Here is a 19751-nt window from a genome sequence, read left to right as displayed (position 1 = left end):
CACTTTTTGTTTCAGGAAGGCTGGAGCGAGGGCGGAGTTTGGGTGGGTTGGAGCGGGGCGGGGCGGCCTCTAGGGCGATCCCTATGGGGTGGGGGTGGGTGGGGGTGGGGGCTTGGGTGCCCCCGATTTGGGGACGGGGGCTCGGGAGGCCCATCATCCCCGGCGGCGCCCGTCGTCGGGCGGGCGGAGCGGGGCTTCTCGGGGTGCTGACATTTCCAGGCTGCCCTCCTGATTGGTCCCTTCGCCGAGCTGCTCACGGGTTCACTGAAGTGTTAAGCACCTCCCCGTCTCTCTAAAGGACATTATAATGCAAGAGACCCCCTTTTTAACCACACACCGAATTTTCTTTCATTTAGGCGATCTATATATAAATATATATATATAAATATATCTAATCTAAGCTTTGGAGAGCTCCGGCAAGTGTGTAACTTTTTTTTTCTTCTCAAAAAAAGAGACCCCGCCAACCGCTAAAATTTGGGGGGGAACGGCTTTCGCCCTGGAGCGGTGCGCGATGCTCTCTCACGCCGACCTCCTGGACGCCCGGCTCGGTGAGTTTGGCCCCCGGGCGCCTCTCCGGCCCCCCTCTCCCTTCCCTGGTCCTTCTTCCTCTCTTTCTTTCCTTCTTTCCCTCCCCCTTCCCTTCCCTTCCTCCCCTCTTTCGCGCCCCCGGCCGCATCTGCCGCCCAGGAAGAAGCCAAGGGCAGGAAATTGACAATTTGTGCCTGATTTCGCCTAATGCGCTCTAAATGGGCTAATTTCTTTAAAAGTAATTGTACTGTATTAAAGTTTAATTTGATTTAACATCGTCGCCTCTAACAAAAAAAAAAAGAAAGATTCTATGGAATATGTAGATCCAAAGCAGACTTTAATGGGAGCCATTCTGGTGTGTTGTTTTTTCCCTTTCTTTCCTCTGTCCTTTTGGCTTCCTCCGGATTTTCTTTGTCTTTGTTTTGATTTGATTTTCGCCTGCTTTGCCTTTTTCTCTCTCAACTATCCATTCTGAGAGACCCGTATCCCTAGCTAGCTCCGTGTCATCCCGAGATGGATCTGTACCTCCATCCGTATTTATTTATTGCTATGCTTTTATATTTTATTTTATTATTTATTTTATTCTTATTATTTTATTATATTATTTTTGTGTGTGTCAGGAGCGACTTGAGGAACTGCAAGTCGCTTCTGGTGTGAGAGAATTGGCCGTCTGCAAGGACGTTGCCCAGGGGACTCCGGGATGCGAAGGGCTCCTCTTTCTGGCTCTATCTGGGTGAGGAAAATGCGGATTTGCTCGGGGTCGGGCTGAGCCGCCTTGGGCTTGCTTTGCCCCGCAGGAATGAAGGACGCCGCCGAGCTGCTGGGCCACCGGGAGGCGGTCAAGTGCCGCCTGGGCGTCGGGGGCGCCGAGCCCGGAGGAGGCCACCCGGGAGACCTTTCCTCCAACGCCGACGCCGTGGAAGGGGCCACCATGCTGCCCGGGGAGGACCTCGCCGCCGTGGGAGCCACCCCCGGAGCCCTGGTCGTCGCCGCCGCCAAGGACCCGGATAAGCAACCGCCCGGAGGGCCCAACCCGGGGCAAGGCGGCGGCGGAGGAGGAGGAGGCGGAGGAGGAGGCCCGCAGCAGCAGCAGCAGGGGCCACAGCAGGGCCAGCAGCAGCAGAGCCAGCAGAAGCAGAAGCGGCACCGGACGCGCTTCACGCCGGCCCAGCTCAACGAGCTCGAGCGCAGCTTCGCCAAGACCCACTACCCGGACATCTTCATGCGCGAGGAGCTGGCCCTCCGCATCGGCCTCACCGAGTCCCGCGTCCAGGTACCACCAGCTTCTCCCTTCCTCCCTCCCTCCCTCCCTCCCACGCGCGCCCCTTCGCCCCACGCCTCTCATCCTCCCACCGCCCACACCCCCACGCCGCGCAAGCAGCCCTCACGCCAGGAGCAACTCACGCCTTGTCCCATTCCTTTGTATTCCCCCGCCTTCATTTCATTTATCCTCCTCTTCTTCTTCCCTCCTTTTCCTTTTGCTTCTTTTGCCTCCCTTCCTCCTTCTCATCCCTCTTTCCTTATACAGATTTTTCTCTCCTCTTCCCTTTCCCTCCTATTCTCTTCCCTCTTTTTCCTTCCTTCCTCCTTCCTGCCCTCCTTCAGAGCAAATTCCCTGCCCTACTTGTCTCCTTTTTCCTCTCTCTTCCCTTCTTCTCCTTCTTTTCCTTTCCCCTTCCTTTCCTTTTCTTCCTTCCTTCCTTCCTCCTTCCTGCCTTCCTTCAGAGCAATTTCCCTTCCTTTCCTCCATCCTTTTTCCTCTCTCTTCCCTTCTTCTCCTTCTTTTCCTTTCCCCTTCCTTCCCTCTTCTTCCTTCCTTCCTCCTTCCTGCCTTCCTTCAGAGCAATTTCCCTTCCCTTCTTCCCTCCTTTTTCCTCTCTCTTCCCTTCTTTTACTTTCCCCTTCCTTCCCTCTTCTTCCCTCCTTCAGAGCAATTTCCCTTCCCTCCTTTTCTTCTCCCATATATTTGGAGACTGGGTCAACCACTAGAATGTTGTCAGTAGGAGGGAGAATGATTCAGTCTTGGTTTCATCACAACACATGGAAACTGCACGTATGTGGACTCTAGGGCAGCTCCAATACAAAATCACAGGAGACAGAAGGAGGCACAATAAAATATCAGAGAAAGGGTAAGACAAGAGTAGCAAGATGGCAGGGTTCAAATGACAAGAGCTGCTATTTCTGGAAGGAACTAGCCCTGAATCTCTCTCTCCAACATTTTGCTGGGGAATTTAGAAACAGTGATTCACACATTAGACTGCAACTTGGACGAGTCAGTTTCACCTGCTCACTGAGTCATTAAATGAGCTTATAGTTCTTCATCAACTTTACCTATGTTATAGGGCTATAACTATGACGCTAAAATAGAAAACACCATTATGTGTGGAAAAATTGTGGGATATGAAAGTAATGTTAAAAAATATTAATAGAATCATAAAGTTGGACGACAATCCAAGAACCCCCTTTTCTCCACCATCCCTTTTCTTTCCCTTATCTCTTTCCCGCCTTTCATTTCCCCTCCTCTCCCCTTTCCCTCCATTCCCTTCTTCCCTCCTTTTCCCTCTCTCTTCCCTTCTTCCCCTTGTTTTCCTTTACCCTTCCTTCCCTCTTCGTCCTTCCTGCCTTCCTTCGGAGCAATTTCCCTTCCCGTCTTCCCTCCTTTCCCCTCTTCCTTTCCCCTTCCTTTCCTCGTCATCCTTCCACCTTCCTGCCTTCCTTCGGAGCAATTTCCCTTCCCTTCTTTCCACCTTTTTCTTCTCTCTTCCCTCCTTCCCTCCTTTTCCTTCCCTTCCCTCTTCCTTCCCTTCCCTCCTTTAGGGCTCTTTCCCTGTCTGCCCCGCTCTCACCCATCAAACCCCGACCAGGCCAACTTCTTCACTCCCCCCCCCCCCCCGTTCTCCTCCCACCCGGGAGTAATTGAACAGCCGCGTGACCTAAAATGACTTCCAAAGTAATAACAATAACTGATTAATCAGGGTCATTAAGCTACCCAGTCTAAGGGACCACAAGGGAGGGAAGAAAGTTAGCAAAATTAAGTTGTACTCAAAGGAAAGTTTTGCTATCCAAGCAGATTCATTGCACAGAGGAAAGAAACTTCTATTGTTATTCGTTGTTGTCGCGCAGCCCTGTTTTCGTTTTGTGTAAAAAACAAACCCAACAACAACCAGGCTTTTATAACTGGAGAGGTGAGTGACTGCAGGCAATATGGAAGGAAAGGGCACCATGGGAAAGAAACGCGTTCAGCGCCAGCTGGTGAAACCATATCCCACTTAAAAATTAAGAGCAAGACTTAAAAGGTAATTCTTCTCTGCTCCTTCTTCGGCCCCATTTCAGCCCTTTCTTTCTTTTTCCCCAAAACTTGGTTTACTCCTAGCATCTTGGGGATTTCGGCATTGTGAGTTCAATAAACATGGCCAGGCGGAGGATAGATTTCTAATGCCACGGACTGACAGGCTGGTCCGCACCTCCTTTGATTCCACTCGCATTGATTTCGGAGGGAATCTGTCTTCCAAGAAAGAAAGAAAGGCCTGTGGGAAACGAGCGGGAGGGTTATTTGAAAAGATAATTGAATTCCCGAGCTAGAACAAAACGTTTAATTTTATTATCTTTTAAGGTTTAGGACTGTCGGGTAGCAGCAGCGCTTCCCTTTCGCCAAGGGATATGTTTAATGCATTTCAGAAAAGGCGGAAATCACACCTCTTGTAAGATGGGGCGGGCAATCACTTCTGTACACATTAATCATAAAGGAAATAAAATCGTGCTTTTTTCCCTCTGCTTTCATGCCAGTGGGCTCCCAATTGGTTTCAATGGCGGTTTAAAGCGCCTAGGCGCTGCCCTTGGTGCTGAAGTACCCACCACCCTCTCTGGCGCTGTCCTTGGTCCTGAAGTCAGCCCTGCTTGCTCTATGCTCTGTCCTTGGTCCTGAAGCCTCCCTTTTCTGACGCCTTTTGAGCTGTCCTTGGTCCCGAAGTCCCCCTTTCTGCCGCTTTGCTCTGTCCTTGGTCCTGAAGTCTTCCTTTCTAGCGCTTTTAAAAAAACCTTATTGATACCACTCTCTTCTGAAGAGAAAGGATTTCGGTGATTCTAAAAATATAAACTGGAACTATATTTCCAGGACTGTTAAATATTATTCTATCAAATAGCAATTGCTTTAATCTAATATTGTAAACAGGTTGAGGAAGAACATACCTACTTATATGGAAATCTATGCAATTTACTTCTAAGTAAATTGATAGAGGGTGGGTTTATTGTATGACCTCATAAAATAGATTCCAATCTAATTTATTGTGGACAATAATTGGAGATAAATCCAAGGAATAATACTAAATAATAATAAAAAACTTTATTTCTAACCTGCCTTCTCTCCCCAAAGGGACTCAGGAAACTATGGAAACAAGATTTTTCAGTTTCTATAATTTTTGTGGGGATCTGCATTGGATTCACTGCCACTATATGCCTACTCCAAAATACTATTTAAATTATCTATCGGATCCGTGGAGTCCGTCCAAAATTGGGTTAAACTGTCCAAACCTAACTGGGGTAATTTAATAAAGCAAAATTAAATTTAAACTGGGAAGCCACAATTCGATAAACAAACAACAATTATTTCAATAATAAACAACATACAATTATTTCGACACAATTATTATTTATTATACACAGATCTCTGTGCACCTCGTATACAATAAGACGGCTTTAAAATTAGTAGAACAATTAAATTTTAAAATGGAATATTACTGGACAAGGCAGTGGAAACGGAAGAGTCTATTCAACTCTACTGATTTTTCTCTCTCCAAAGGCTAATGATAGCAATTTCATTATCAGGAATGTGATCAACGAAGCAAAATGTATAAAATGAAATGGAAATGGTGATTCCTCACCCGTTCTCTTCCCCACACCGATAGATGGCCGACATTGACTGGAATCAAATATTAACCAAATCACATATTAATCACGGATAATAAAGGAAATAAAACTGAACGTGGAAAGGTTAAAATTATTTTATTTTTGATTTCATTAATACAGACAATTCCCATTTCCAAAATTTTGTTCAATAGCAAAGCAAAACTAAAATCCCGACATCCCCATAAATAATAATAATAACAATAATTACACTATAATAATAATTCAATAATAATAATAATAATAATAATAATACATCTTTAATAGTTTCTCCGGATCCTTAGTCCGGGGTGAAAAGGTCATAAGTCGCCTTGATTATGATCCTTTCCTTCCAGGTAAGCACGCGCTGGATCCTTTTGCAGGACCCTTATAACCATATTATTTACCCTTCTTCGGATTCCCAGCTTGACTTGTAAGTAAGTCCCATTCATACAAATAGGACTTACCTCCAAGGTTGGATCTGCACTGCTTTATGGACAGTGTAGACCCTTGTAGGGCCGTTTAATTGCACGGAACTACAATATATGGGTCTACACCCGCCCTCCGGGTGTTTTGGACTCCAACTCCCACCATTCCTAAAAGCCTCAGCCGCTTAAGCGGCTGAGGGGGGAAAGGAAGGGGCCTGAGACTGTTAGGAGTGGTGGGAGTTGGAGTCCAAAACACCTGGAGGGCCCAAGTTTGCCCAGACCTGTAGTAGATCCTTACATCTGATGGTGCCTTTTAACTCTGCTGTATGTTAGTGCACCTTCAACCCGCCTTTTATGGCAGTGTAGACCCAGTCAAGTTAAACGTGATCTGAAGAAAGGCTCTCTTAATGACCTTCGCATAATCCGACCCCCCTGGTAATGGATTCAGGCGGGCTTGAATAGAACAGTTTAATCGAGTGGCAATTTACAATATTCCTTACAATAATGTTCCTGCAGTTTAAAAAGTAATCAAATCAACATAAACCTTCTTAATGAACACTTCAGAATGATTAACATGGTGTTAAGCTCGCGCGCGCGCCCGCACAAAAAAAATTACGGGAAATATATTATTTACTTCCCAGTTCATTGTATCCTTGTTACTTGACCGAATGAATGGCAACAGAAGAGTAATGGGAGGGTTTATGATGGTCTCGTTGACACAAGGTTTTAGGCGCGAAGGAGGCTCCAGGCTGATCCGGAAAGGCGCGCCTTTCGTGCAGGCCTGGATGGGGAATAGATTATTACTCCTACTCTTTCTCCTTCTCCTTCTCTTTCTCCTTCTCTTTCTCTCTTTCCTCTTTCTCTCCTTCTCCTTCTCTCTTTCTCTCCTTCTCCTCCTTTCTTTCTTTCTTTCTTTCTCCTTCCTCTTTCTCTCCTTCTTCTCTTTCCTCTTTCTCCCTCTCCCTTTCTCCTTCTCTTTCTCTTTCTCTCTTTCTCTCCTTCTCCTCCTCTTTCTTTCTTTCTTTCTTTCTTTCTCTCTTTCTTCTTCCTCTTTCTCTCCTTCTCCTTCTCTTTCCCTTTCCTCTTTCTCCTCCCTTTCTCTCCTTCTCCTTCTTCTTCCTCTTTCTCTCCTTCTCCTCTTTCCTCTTTCTCCTTTCTCTTTCTCTCCTTCTCCTTCTCCCTTTCTCTCCTTCTTTTTCTCCTTCCTCTTTCCCCTTCTCCCTTTCTCTCCTCTTCCTCTCTCTCTTTCTCTCTCCTTCCTCTTTCTTTCCTTCTCTTTCCTCTTTCTCCTTCTCTTTCCTCTTTCTCTTTCTCTCCCTTTCTCTCCTTCCCCTTCTCTCTCTCTCTCTTTCTCCTTCTCCTTCTTTCCCCTTTTTCTTTCTATCTCCATGTTGCAAAGCTGCTCCGGCTTGCCAAGGAGGAGGCCCATTCCCTTCCCAGGCTCCTGCTCTCTCCTCTCCTCTCCCCCTTCTTTCTTTCTCCCTTCCTTCCCTCCCTCCGCCGCCTCTTTCCAGACCGAGTGCCATAAAAACCATTCTTTTTATAGCATGCCATTATTAGAAACCAATTTCGGAATTATTTATAACCTGGGATGGCTTATTAAGCAGCAATGCGAGAATCATGCAAATGACAGCGATCCAATGCAATATAATAAGCATAATCATTAGTCTCCTGCGCTGATTAATTAACTTTCAATATTTTATTTACATAAAAAGCAAATCAGTGGAATAACTTCTTGCACAGCCAGGCTTTGCCTTTCCCTATTTTCGCGCCGACCTCACAATCAATGTGGGGGGGGGCTCCGTGGAGCGTGTCCCCCGCGCGGAGTGGGCCCGTGTCAGCTGCTGCCACGTCTTAATAGGGGGACAAGCCGAGAGTATTTTCTCGTTTTCTAATGGAATGAGAAATTGCATTTTCTCCCCACTCCCAGCAACTATTAAAGCGTAATGAATTCGGCCTAGAGTTCACGGCTGGCTGATCGAAATGAACCCTGAGATCTGAGCTTTAATGCAAGCTCCCAAGATTTCCTCCCGACCAAATCTTCGCATTAATCATCCGCTGGATTCCAATGAGATCTTCATAACTATGGAAGGGGAAAAGAAAGGGGGAAAAAAATAAAAAAGGGGAGAAAATAAAGTAATATCCTCTCCTTCTCCCTTCCCTCCTTTCTCCTCCATTTACAGCTGGGGAATTAAACGGGCTATATATTTTCAAATGCATTTACAGTATGTCTATATTACTGTATCATAGGAGTAAGAGTTTGAAATTGCAAACTCCATTAGACCCTCAGTGTTGTATTAATAATGCCAAGGCGGAGGGGAAGCGCTGCGGAGTGGCTCCTGATCGCTCGCTCGCTCGCTCGCCCAAGTTGCCCAAAGGCCTGTGGCTAATCTATTTCCAGCGGGCGAGTTGTCAAGTGTGCCTTCCCAAAGCCTCCCTCAGGCTCCCTCTCCCTTTTAATCTGTCATGCTCCGCTTTTCCAACCGGGTACGTCCACATTTTCAAAAGCATATGCGCCGTCGCTCTGAAGTGAGGCGGGAAGACCTGATGGAGGTTCTTTTACAGTCCCAGCAAACCATGACACATAAAAAGATTTTGTGGCCGACGTTTCACCATTAACGCTAAAACATAATTGAACAAGACTCCCTCTCTCCCTTTCCCTCTTCCCTCCCCTCGGCCCCATATTTTCCCCACCTTTTTTTTCTTCCTTTCGATTATTATTCCTCTAACATTTAGGCTCTTAACAGCTGTTCCTTGAGCACATTTCCCTGTTTAAAAGGATGGAAAAGGAAGGTGGGATTTATTGTCGAAGGCTTTCATGGCTGGAATCACTGGGTTGTTATAGGTTTTCCGGGCTATATGGCCATGTCCTAGAAGCATTCTCTCCTGACGTTTCGCCTGCATCTATGGCAGGCATCCTCGGAGGTTGTGAGGTCTCACAACCTCTGAGGATGCCTGCCATAGATGCAGGCGAAACGTCAGGAGAGAATGCTTCTAGTACATGGCCATATAGCCCGGACAACCTACAACAACCCGAAGGTGGGATTATTTTGCGGAATCCTTTGAGGCAATGCTAGGCGTGCCATAGGTCCAAAGCTAGGCTTGCCTTAGCTTCAAGGCTAGGCTTATCTTAACTTCTTGGCTAAGCATATATTTCCTAGGTTGTTGTGGGTTTTTCCGGCTATATGGCCATGTTCTAGAGGCATTTTCTCCCGACGTTTCGCCTGCATCTATGGCAAGCATCCTCAGAGGTAGTGAGGTCTGAGGATGCCGGCCATAGATGCAGGCGAAACGTCAGGAGAAAATGCCTCTAGAACATGGCCATATAGCCCGAAAAAACCTACAACAACCCAGTGATTCCGGCCATGAAAGCCTTCGACAATACATATTTTCCTAGGTTGTTGTGAGTTTTCCGGGCTGTATGGCCATGTCCCAGAAGTATTCTCTCCTGACGTTTCGCCTGCATCTATGGCAGGCATCCTCAGAGGTTGTGAGACTTTACAACCCCTGAGGATTACTGCCATAAATGCAGGCGAAACATCAGTAGAGAATGTGTTGTCGAGGGCTTTCAGGGCCAGAATCACTGGATTGTTGTGTGTTTTCCGGGCGGTATGGCCATGTCCCAGAAGCATTCTCTCCTGACGTTTCGCCTGCATCTCTGGGAGGCATCCTTAGAGGTTTCCTTACTTTTTAAAAAGGCTTGCCTTAGGATCAAGTGCCCCAAGGAATTTTCCCCAAAAGCAGATACAGAACCCACCATGGCGCAATATATTAATCCGCTTCTCTTATTAGAACTGTCCGTCAAAAATTACATTTGCAAAAGCCGATTTGTTGTGAGTTTTCCACGCTGTCTGGCCATGTTCCGGAAGCATTCTCTCCTCACGTTTCGCCTGCATCTATTATAGGCACCCTCAGAGGTTGTGAGGTCTGTTGGAAGCTAAGACAAGTGGGTTTTATATATCTGTGGAATGTCCAGGGTGGGAGAAAGAACTCTTGTCTGTTTGAGGCAGGTGTGAATGTTTAGCATGATTAGCATTGAATAGCCTTGCAGCTTCAAGGTCTGCCTTCTTACTGCTTTATTTATCCTATCAGAAGCGAACCGAAGATACAGTTGTAATGTATTTAAGAACACAAAGTTTAAAAACCTGGCATTATACTAAATGTCCTTTGATCAGTAGCTGGCCACTTGGAGTGCCTCTGGTGTTGCTATATTCTTACTGCTAACACTTCCCAACAAAGGATTCACACCTGCCTCAAACAGACAAGAGTTCTTTCTCCCACCCTGGACATTGCACACACATATAAATACCTCACTTGTCTTAGTTTCCAACAGACCTCAAACCTCTGAGGATGCCTGCCATAGATGCAGGCGAAACGTCAGGAGAGAATGCTTCTGGATCATGACCAGAATAAAAATTCACAGCAACCCAGTTATTCCGGCCATGAAAGGCTTCGACAATACGATTTACAGTTGTTATGGCAACTCCCCTTTTAAATTCCTCAGTTCTGGTGTCTTTTTAATAGGTGGGATAGGTTTGTCCCTGGGATGGACAGGGACACAGTCTCGCCACAGAGCCCTTATCCTCCTTGCAGAGGAGTACAATTCCTGCTCTATTCAGCAACATGTGGGGCGACAACTGAGGCTAAACCCCATACAATGGGAATGGGAAAATCTGGGGCCTGAAGACAATGAACACACCTTAAGACACACCTAAAGAAGATATGTACCTGGAGAGGGAAACATTCCTCTTATAGGCGACACCAATTGACTTATTAGGCATTTATAATATTTATAGTTGTTGATAAAACTGTGCATAGGAGAATGTCAGATACATGGGTGAAATTAAAGGATAGCGCCATCCTAAATTAGGCTATTCCGAACTGACTCTGAGTTAGGTTGTTGTGAGTTCTCTGGGCTGTATGGCCATGTTCCAGAAGCATTCTCTCCTGACGTTTCGCCTGCATCTATGGCAGGCATCCTCACAACCTCTGAAGATGCCTGCCATAGATGCAGGCGAAGCGTCAGGAGAGAATGCTTCTGAAACATGGCCATACAGCCCGGAAAACTCACAACAACCAAGTGATTTCGGTCATGAACGCTTTCCACAATACAGTACATTGAGTCTGAGTTTTTCCAAAACTAGGACTGAAGTGAGCCCCAAATTAACTCAGCAAGAGCTTACTTAAGCGTTGTTTAGAACTGCGGTCCCCTTCCTTTTGCTTTTGCATGGAACTGCTTGCTTAATTTCCATAGCCTATTTAAGCAAGCAAAGACACTTAGGGGAGGCCAGCCTGATTTTTTTTAATGCTTGAGTTTAATGGCTCAATGGAAAATGAAAAGCGGCTGGCAGAGATGAGTACAACAGAAGCTGAAGCTGATGAAAGCGCGGTTGATTAACTAAGGCATCAAAATGAAACCTAAACCAAAATGCTTCACGATTATTGCAGTGGCAGCTCACTTGAGGTAATGATTTAATGTAAGATTCTTGTCACATCTCCTTAACGAGGCGTTTGGGCTTAACCCCAGCCTTGCCGCAAAATACAAACAAAAATGCCAGGGAAAGCAAACGCCTTCTCATTTTACATTTACATCTAAAATATTCAATTCCCCAGCTCCATTTCACCCAGAGTTCGTTTCCTCTAAAGGAAATGGAAATCGGAGAGCATCTACTATGAGCAAATTATGACTTTCTTTCCTTTGAGCTGAATAATGTGGGACCTTAAATAAAATACATTAAAGGGCCCCTTTCCTTATCCAGGACTCTGTTGGAGTCTCTAGGAAACTGGAGTTGGGGGATAATAACGCTTGGATGCTGTCCAGATGCTTGTTTCCAAACCAACCTCGGGATTAGTTTGACTGTGGAGTATAGATTCTTGATAAATGGAGTTTTTTTTTGTGTATGTGTGTGTCAGGAGAAACAGCAAGTCGCTTCTGGTGTGAGAGAATTGGCCGTCTGCAAGGACGTTGCCCAGGGGAATGTTTTTAATGTTTTACCATCCTTGTGGGAGGCTTTTCTTATGTCCCCGCATGGGGAGCTGGAGCTGACAGAGGGAGCTCATCCCTGCTCTCCCCACATTTGAACCTGTGACCTGTCGGCCTTCAGTCCTGCCGGTACAAGAGTTTAACCCATTGTGCCTCGGAGGCTCCCTCCCATAAATAGTTAAAGCAGCTGAGAATTGGGTTACATAGCATTATGCATGTGGACACTGTCTTCAATTAATCCAGCTTTGTTTGTATTTGCATTAATTCCTCTCTGAGTGCAGGAACTATCCTTTGGGTCTTATTTACATGTATAATGTAAACATCCCTCTGATCTTCAAGTGAGAAAAACATAAATTCTTTTGCTAGGAGACGAGACATGTAGATATAGCACATTCCCTCGATTTCTGCATAACATGCATCAGGTAGTAGCAGACCCATTGGTTGAAAGGCTCTGGAGATTAGGAGTGAGTTATTGTCCGTAAAAAAAGTAAAAACCAGTCAAATTAACAATGTGTATGCTGCACTAAGAGCCTTTTTGGCCAAAGAGTGGGGTATGGATACAATAAACAAACAAACAAATATGTACTCAAAGTCCCAATTGGAAATGCATTTTGAGATATATTTTGATGGGACAGGATATCAATGTGCAGAAGAAAACTTCTGTACTTGTGTTTTTCCCTTTCTGTTCTAGGATGCATGTAGGCAACAGCATACTAAGGTACATTAATCTTTTGGCTGGGTGATGGATTTCAGCAGCAACAGCACTGTATGTGTATTCCTAGTCTTGGGATTGAGAACTATGCAATAGTACCCAACACATGGCCAGCACAGATGGAATATGGATGCAATTTGTGGATGGGCATGCATCTTCCAATCTAGTCTGTGATTGGGAATGAAGACATGGAACATGCCAGGAAATGGCCTATGCACAACTAGCTACCCTTTGTCTATAGATGCATATACATAAAAAAGCAAATATACATATGGGCACTGGTACTGGCATGAACACACCAGCAAATTGTGTATATCATTATTGCATTGAGGAACAATGAACACATTCTTTGAACACTTGAAATGTATGGGGCTTAAGCGAGATGTACAGTCAAAATAGACATATCATACGAATCACACAGATACAATCAATTGAATTACACAAGTCTTTGGCTTGTCTTGAAAATAAATATTTCACATACTGGACATAGTCTAGTGCAGGCATGGGTAAACACTGACCCTCCAGGTGTTTGGATTTCAACTCCCACAATTCCGAACAGCCTACCGGCTGTTAGGAATTGTGGGAGTTGAAGTCCAAAATAGCTGGAGGGCTGAAGTTTGCTCATGCCTGGTCTAGTGTATCTATGTGCCTACTTCACTGTATGTCTTGGCTCTCCTTCATGTCATCAGTTGATCATTTAGTCACCTTTTAGCTTCAAAGAATTCAAATGATAAGCTAGGAAGGAGCTTTCTTACAATTCCAGCCACAAATTGGTTCCTCCGGAATTCTTGCAAGATAAATTGACCCTGATGCAAGAGTTCACCTGGCTTAGGGATTCATTTGATAAGGCACAACCCAAATGAAAGCAGTAGAACTTCTGCAATGGCTTCAAGAAATAAATGCATGTGTATATTTGAATAGGAATATGCTTACTTTGAAGTGACAGACAGTGATTTTGGTGAAAATAATTACAATCACAATTTCAGGGGCTCTCATAAACGTAGACTGAAGTCACAAGTACTTTATGAAGGTGTGCTTTTTTCCTTTTGTATGTGTGCCTCATACACAAATACATACAGCATAGCTTCCTAAACCCTGTGGCATCTGATTTGAAAGTGGGCAGATGCTCCTTATTTTCAAAGGAGGCTTTTGTCTTCCCCCAAAATCTAAAATGAAAGCAGAATTAATTAATTCAGCTTGAGTGAATTAGACCCAATAGAACCAGGGGTCCTCAAACTTTTTAAACAGAGGGCCAGATCACAGTACCTCAAACTGTTGGAGGGCCAGATTATAATTTGAAAAAGACATGAATGAATTCCTATGCTCACTGCACATATCTTATTTGCAGTGCAAAAACACTTAAAAACAATGCAATAATTAAAATGAATAACCATTTTAACAAATATAAACTTAGTATTTCAACGGGAAGTGTGAGCCTGCTTTTGGCTGATGAGATCAGATTGTTGATTTGTTGTTGTTGTTGTGTGCTTTCAAGTCGTTTCAGACTTAGGTTGACCCTGACTGAGGGTCAGGTAAATGACCTTGGAGGGCCGTATCTGGCCCCTGGGCCTTAGTTTGAGGACCCCTGCATTAGACTGTCCTCATGAGCTGAAAAAAGAGACCAGGATGCTTAAAAATACCACAGATTCAAAACGTCACAGAAATAACAAATACTACTTAATTACAACCAGTATCACAGGCTTGTGATGAAAACACCCCCCCCCCCCAATACTGTTACTTATTTTATGTATTTGGGATGCTGAATTAAAAACACACACACACAAACAAAGTGTTGCACTACATACACAGGGTTCTTTCAGGAATTTATTGTTTTTGTCAATGCAGTCCTTATTTAGTTTTGCTTTTAAGTACGGGCTTTGATGTGCATTTCCATGTAGTGGTTTTGGACATATTTTTGTGTTTCATATCATTGCACTAAGCTATGAGGAAACTTTAATCCTTTACTTAGGGTTTACTCTTTACTCCACAAAGGAATCTTGTTACAAAATTTAAAAAATTAAAAAAAACCTGGAAGCAATAACAGTATATGATGACAATTTTCCTATACATTCCTGTAAAACCAATATAAATACCTGTTAGTGAGACACCATTAAAAACACTTGTAAACAAACATGTTATGGAGCTAATCTGAGCTACTGTTTTGGATCTGGGAAGGCTGAATTCCTACAAAACACTTGTTAGAAAGCCTTCAAAGGCTTGTAGAGGATAGGTGTGTATCCTTGGACACTCTGAACAGGCCATCAGTTGATCACTTAGCTCTTTTAGCTCCAAAGAATTCAAATGGCGAGCTTTGCTACAACAGTTTTGCAAGGATGTATAGATTTGTATACGGCAGCTGTGTATGTTTTAAGGTGAAAAGAAGCCCTGGAAAGGGTTTCTTTGGGAGAAGGCTCACCTCAGGGAGTCCTGAACAAAGGAAAGCTTGCCACAGTACATTTTGGTGTCCTGGTGGTGGTTCACCTCAGGGCCTTATGAGTGGGGGAAAAGGTCCCTCAAATAGGTTTCTATGGGAGGAGGCCCTTTTATGTGGTGGTGGTGGTGGTTCACCTCTGTACTAAGTCAAAGGTATTTTTGAAGGAAACTAAGCATTTGAAGGGATTTCTGTGGGAGAAGGTTCCTTTCTGTCATCCTTCACCTTAGGGCCCTTCCAGACCAGTCCTATATTCTAGGATCTGATCCTAGGTTTTCTGCTTTAAACTGGATTATGAGTGCACATTGCCAGATAATCTGGGATAAACAGAAAACTTGGGACCAGATCATGGGATATAGGGCTTGTCTGGAAAGGTCCTCAAGGGCCTTTAAGGCCAAAGATGCAGGATTTGGGCTACAATGCTGCTTTAGGGCCTGTGAATATATTCTCAGGGGAAAAAGAAGCCCCCCCCCAAATAGATTTCTATGGGAGGAGGCCCTTATCCTGTGTTGGTGGTTCACCTCTGTGAGTTTTAAGGCAAAGGCATGTGTAGCTGTGTATTTCTGAGGTGAATTGAAGCCTCTGAAGGGGTTTTAAGGCAAAGTTTGCAGGGTTTGGGCTGTGTCTGTGTAGCCTTCTAAGGGTTTTCTGTAGAAGAAGGCCCTTTCTGGGATGCTGTGAGTTTTCCTGGCTGTATGGCCACTTTCCAAAAGGATTTTCTCCTGATGTTTTGCCCAAGTTTATGGCAGGCATCCTCAGAGGTTGACTGCCACAGATGTGGACCTCACAGAGGACCTCAAAAGCTGAGGACGCCTGCTATAGATGTGGGTGAAAGGAGAGAATTTTATTTATTTATTTATTTACTATATTTATGTCCGGCCTTTCTCTACCCGAAGGGAACTCAAGGCGGCTAACAGTAGAGGTAAAATTCAATGCCTTAAACAATTCAAGAATTAAACAAACATTCGTTTAAAAAATCTAGAGGAGGTTAGACGAATGTTTCTGGAACATGGCTGGCCACATAGCCTGGAAAACTCACAGCAAGCCCTTTTTTTAGTGTCAGGAATGACTTGAGAAACTGCAAGTGCTTTCTGGTTTGAAAGAATTGGCCATCTGCAGGGGACGCCTGGATGCTTTGCCATCCTGTGGGAGGCTTCTCTCATGTCCCCACATGGAAAGCTGGAGCTGACAGACGAGAGCTCACCCCGCTCCCTGGATTTGAGCTCCCTGGACTCCAACCGCAGACCTTTCCCTCAGCAGTCCTGCCGGCACAAGGGTTTCACCCAGTGATTCCAACCATGAAAGCCTTGGACAACTCAAGGCCCTTTCTTTCGTGGTGGAGCGGCGCAATGGGTTAAACCCTCGTGCTGGCAAGACTGCTGACAGACAGGTCAGCGGTTGGAATTCAGAGAAAGTGGGTTGCGCTTCCTGTGTCAGCTCCAGCTCTCCATGCGGGGACATGAGAGAAGCCTCCCACAAGGATAGTAAAGCATCAAAAACATCCGGGCGTCCCCTGGGTAACGTCCTTGTAGACGGCCAACTCTCTCACACCAGAATCACTGGTATCGCGCCTCAAGGGCCTTCAAGGCTGAAGATGAAGGGTTTGACAGGTCAGCGGTTGGAATCCGGGTAGAGCGGGTTGAGCTCCATCTGTCAGCTCCAGCTCCCTATGTCGGGACATGAGAGAAGCCTCCCACAAGGATAGTAAAGCATCAAAAACATCCGGGCTTCCCCTGGGCAACGTCCTTGTAGACGGCCAACTCTCTCACACCAGAATCACTGGTATCGCGCCTCAAGGGCCTTCAAGGCTGAAGATGAAGGGTTTGACAGGTCAGCGGTTGGAATCCGGGTAGAGCGGGTGAGGCTCCCTCTGTCAGCTCCAGCTCCCCATGCCGGGATATGAGAGAAGCCCCCAACAAGGATAGTAAAGTAGTAAAAACATCCGAGCGTCCCCTGGGCAACGTCCTTGTAGACGGCAAATTCTCTCACACCAGAAGACCTGGTAGCTCGCCTCAAGAGCCTTTAAGGCTGAAGATGAAGGGTTTGACAGGTCAGCGGTTGGAATCCGGGTAGAGCGGGTTGAGCTCCCTCTGTCAGCTCCAGCTCCAGGCCTTTAAGGCTGAAGATGGAGGGTTTGGGATGGCCTATGTAACTGTATGTATACAATTCTATGGTGACTTGAAACCTGCGAGGGGTTCGAAGTGCTGTGACTGTTCTGAGGGGGGCTTCCGAGGGAGAAGGCCCTTCCTTTCCGCCATTCTTCCTCCTCCTCTTCTTCTGTCTCCCGGGTGCAGGTGTGGTTCCAGAACCGGCGCGCCAAGTGGAAGAAGCGCAAGAAGACGACGAACGTGTTCCGGGCTCCGGGCACGCTGCTCCCCACGCCGGGCCTGCCCCAGTTCCCCTCCGCCGCCGCTGCCGCCGCGGCCGCCATGGGCGACAGCCTGTGCTCCTTCCACGCCAACGACGGGCGCTGGGCGGCGGCTGCCATGCCGGGCGTGTCGCAGCTGCCGCTTCCCCCGGCGCTGGGCCGGCAGCAGGCCATGGCCCAGTCGCTGTCGCAGTGCAGCCTGGCCGGAGGGCCCCCGCCCAGCCCCATGGGCCTCTCCAACAGCCTCGGCGGCTCCAACGGCGCCGGCCTCCAGTCGCACCTCTACCAGCCCGCCTTCCCCGGCATGGTCCCGGCCGCCCTGCAGGGCCCCAGCAACGTGGCCGGCTCCCCGCAGCTCTGCAGCTCCCCGGACAGCAGCGACGTCTGGCGGGGCACCAGCATCGCCTCCCTCCGCCGCAAGGCCCTCGAGCACACGGTCTCCATGAGCTTCACCTAAAGCACCCCGCCCGCCCGTCCGTCCGCACTGCCCTGGGGCCATCGCGCGATAGGCACCGCTCTCCTTCTCCTGCAGTCTGGGCCGGACAAGGGACAAATTCAGCCCGCTCTCTGGAGGTTTTGGTTTCCTACTCCCGCCATTCCTAACAGCCTAACAGCCTCAGGCCCTTTCCTTTTCCCCCTCAGCCGCTTAAGCGGCTGAGGGGGAAAAGGAAGGGGCCTGAGGCTGTTAGGCTGTTAGGAATGGTGGGACTTGGAGTCCAAAACACCCAGAGGTCGGGCTGAAGTTGGCCCCTGCCTGGCAGAGTCCTACCTTGCAGTTTGAGTTGGATTACATGAACCTACACTGCCCTATAACCCTGTTTCTGAATCTGCATTATCCTCTTTGAACTGCATCAGAGGAGCCTACCCACACTGCCCTCCCTGTCCTCCCACCCGAAGCAGATAATCTGGATTCAGAAACTGGATCATACCGAGGTGTAGAATGGGCCTGGGTTGTATGAGTCTGCACTGCCTTCCGTGCAGTCCGCCTACATTCTTAGGGCCCTTCCGCACAGCCCTATATCCCAGAATATCAAGGCAGAAAATCCCACAATATGTGGTTTGAACTGGGTTATTTGAGTCCACACTCAGATAATGTGGGATTTTCTGCCTTGATAGTCTGGAATATAGGGCTGTATGGAAGGGCATTCTGCCATGGCAGTTACAGTGCAGCCAAACTGCACCAAATACTAACAGCCTACCAGGAGTTGAAGTCCAAAACACTAGGAGGGCCCAAGTTTGCCCAGGCCTGGTCTACACTGTAGAGTGAATGCACTTTTAACTGCCATGACTCAGTTCAATGGAATAATAGCTGTAGTTTGACAAAGTCCTTAGCCTTCTCTGCCTCGTCAAACATAGGGCCCTTCCACACAGCCATATAGCCCACAAATATCTGCTTTGAACTGGAATATCTGAGTCCACACAGTCATATATCCCAGTTCAAAGCAGATAATGTGAGATTTTATTCAGCCGTGTGGAAGGGGCCTAAAACTCCTAAGATTCCGTAGTATGCAGCTATGGCGGTGAAGATGGTCTCAAAGGTGCATTAATGCTACAGTGTAGAACTGTGTAGAGCAGTGCTTCTCAACCTGGGGTCCCCAGATTTTTTTGGCCTACAACTCCCAGAAATCCCAGCCAGTTTACCAGCTGTTAGGATTTCTGGGAGTTGAAGGCCAAAAACATCTGGGGACCCACAGGTTGAGAACCACTGGTGTAGATGCACCCATAATCTGCATTAAATGGTCAGGATAGATGGCGCCTCGGTTGCTGCCTTCCCTCTCTCCTTCCTTCCTTCCTTCCTTCCTTCCTTCTTTTTTTTCTTTCTTTCTTTCCTACCTTTCCTCCTTCCTTCCTCTCTCCTTCCCTCCTTCCCTCCTCTCCCCCTTTTCTTACCTCGCTCCTTCCTTCCTTCCCTCTCTCTTTCCTTCCTTCCTTCCTTCCTTCCTTCCTCCCTTCCCTTTCTCTTTCTTTCTTTCCTACCTTTCCTCCTTTATTTCTCTCTCCTTCCTTCCTTCCTTCCCTCCCTCCCTCCCTCCCTCCCTCTCTTCTTCCCTCTCTCCTTCCTTCCCTCCCTCCCTTTCTCTTTCCTTCCCTCTCTTTTTCCTTCCTTCCTTCCTTCCTTCCTTCCTTCCTTCCTTCCCTCTCTCCTTCCTTCCTCCCTACCTTTTCCTTTCTTTCTTTCCTCCTTTCTTCCTCTCTCCTTCCTTCCTTCCTTCTCTCCCCTCCCTCCCTCTTCCCTCCCTCCTTCCTCCTTCCCTTCCCTTCCCTTTCCCCCCACCCTTTTCTTCACCTCAGATCCCCTCCCCCGTATTTTAATAAAAAGGTAAAAGGAAGGGAAAACAAAAATGCACCCCACCAGGGAGTCGACTCAGGATCTGAAACCAATGGACTGATTTGTGGGCAGAGAAAACACACACAAATAC

General features: G+C 46.7%; 1 protein-coding gene across 1 annotated transcript; it reads left to right on the top strand.

The window, feature by feature from the left end:
• The first annotated feature begins 356 nt into the window (after positions 1-356).
• Positions 357-17903, top strand: OTP (orthopedia homeobox). Its single transcript, XM_060760809.2, has 3 exons — positions 357-548; positions 1326-1801; positions 17258-17903. Exons 1-3 carry the CDS (start codon positions 512-514, stop codon positions 17786-17788), a joined length of 1044 nt encoding a protein of 347 aa, XP_060616792.1. The 5' UTR covers positions 357-511; the 3' UTR covers positions 17789-17903.
• The last annotated feature ends 1848 nt before the right edge of the window (positions 17904-19751 follow it).

This window comes from Anolis sagrei, chromosome 2 (genome assembly GCF_037176765.1).
Source record: "Anolis sagrei isolate rAnoSag1 chromosome 2, rAnoSag1.mat, whole genome shotgun sequence".
Lineage (NCBI taxonomy): Eukaryota > Metazoa > Chordata > Lepidosauria > Squamata > Dactyloidae > Anolis > Anolis sagrei.
This window is presented reverse-complemented; position numbering and strand designations above follow the sequence as displayed.

Excerpts from the sequence above, each read along its gene's own strand:
- OTP (XM_060760809.2), top strand. The coding sequence starts at position 512 with ATGCTCTCTCACGCCGACCTCCTGGACGCCCGGCTCG. Across the intron at positions 549-1,325 it reads CCTCCTGGACGCCCGGCTCG|GAATGAAGGACGCCGCCGAG; the intron begins GTGAGTTTGGCC and ends TTTGCCCCGCAG. Across the intron at positions 1,802-17,257 it reads TCACCGAGTCCCGCGTCCAG|GTGTGGTTCCAGAACCGGCG; the intron begins GTACCACCAGCT and ends TCCCGGGTGCAG.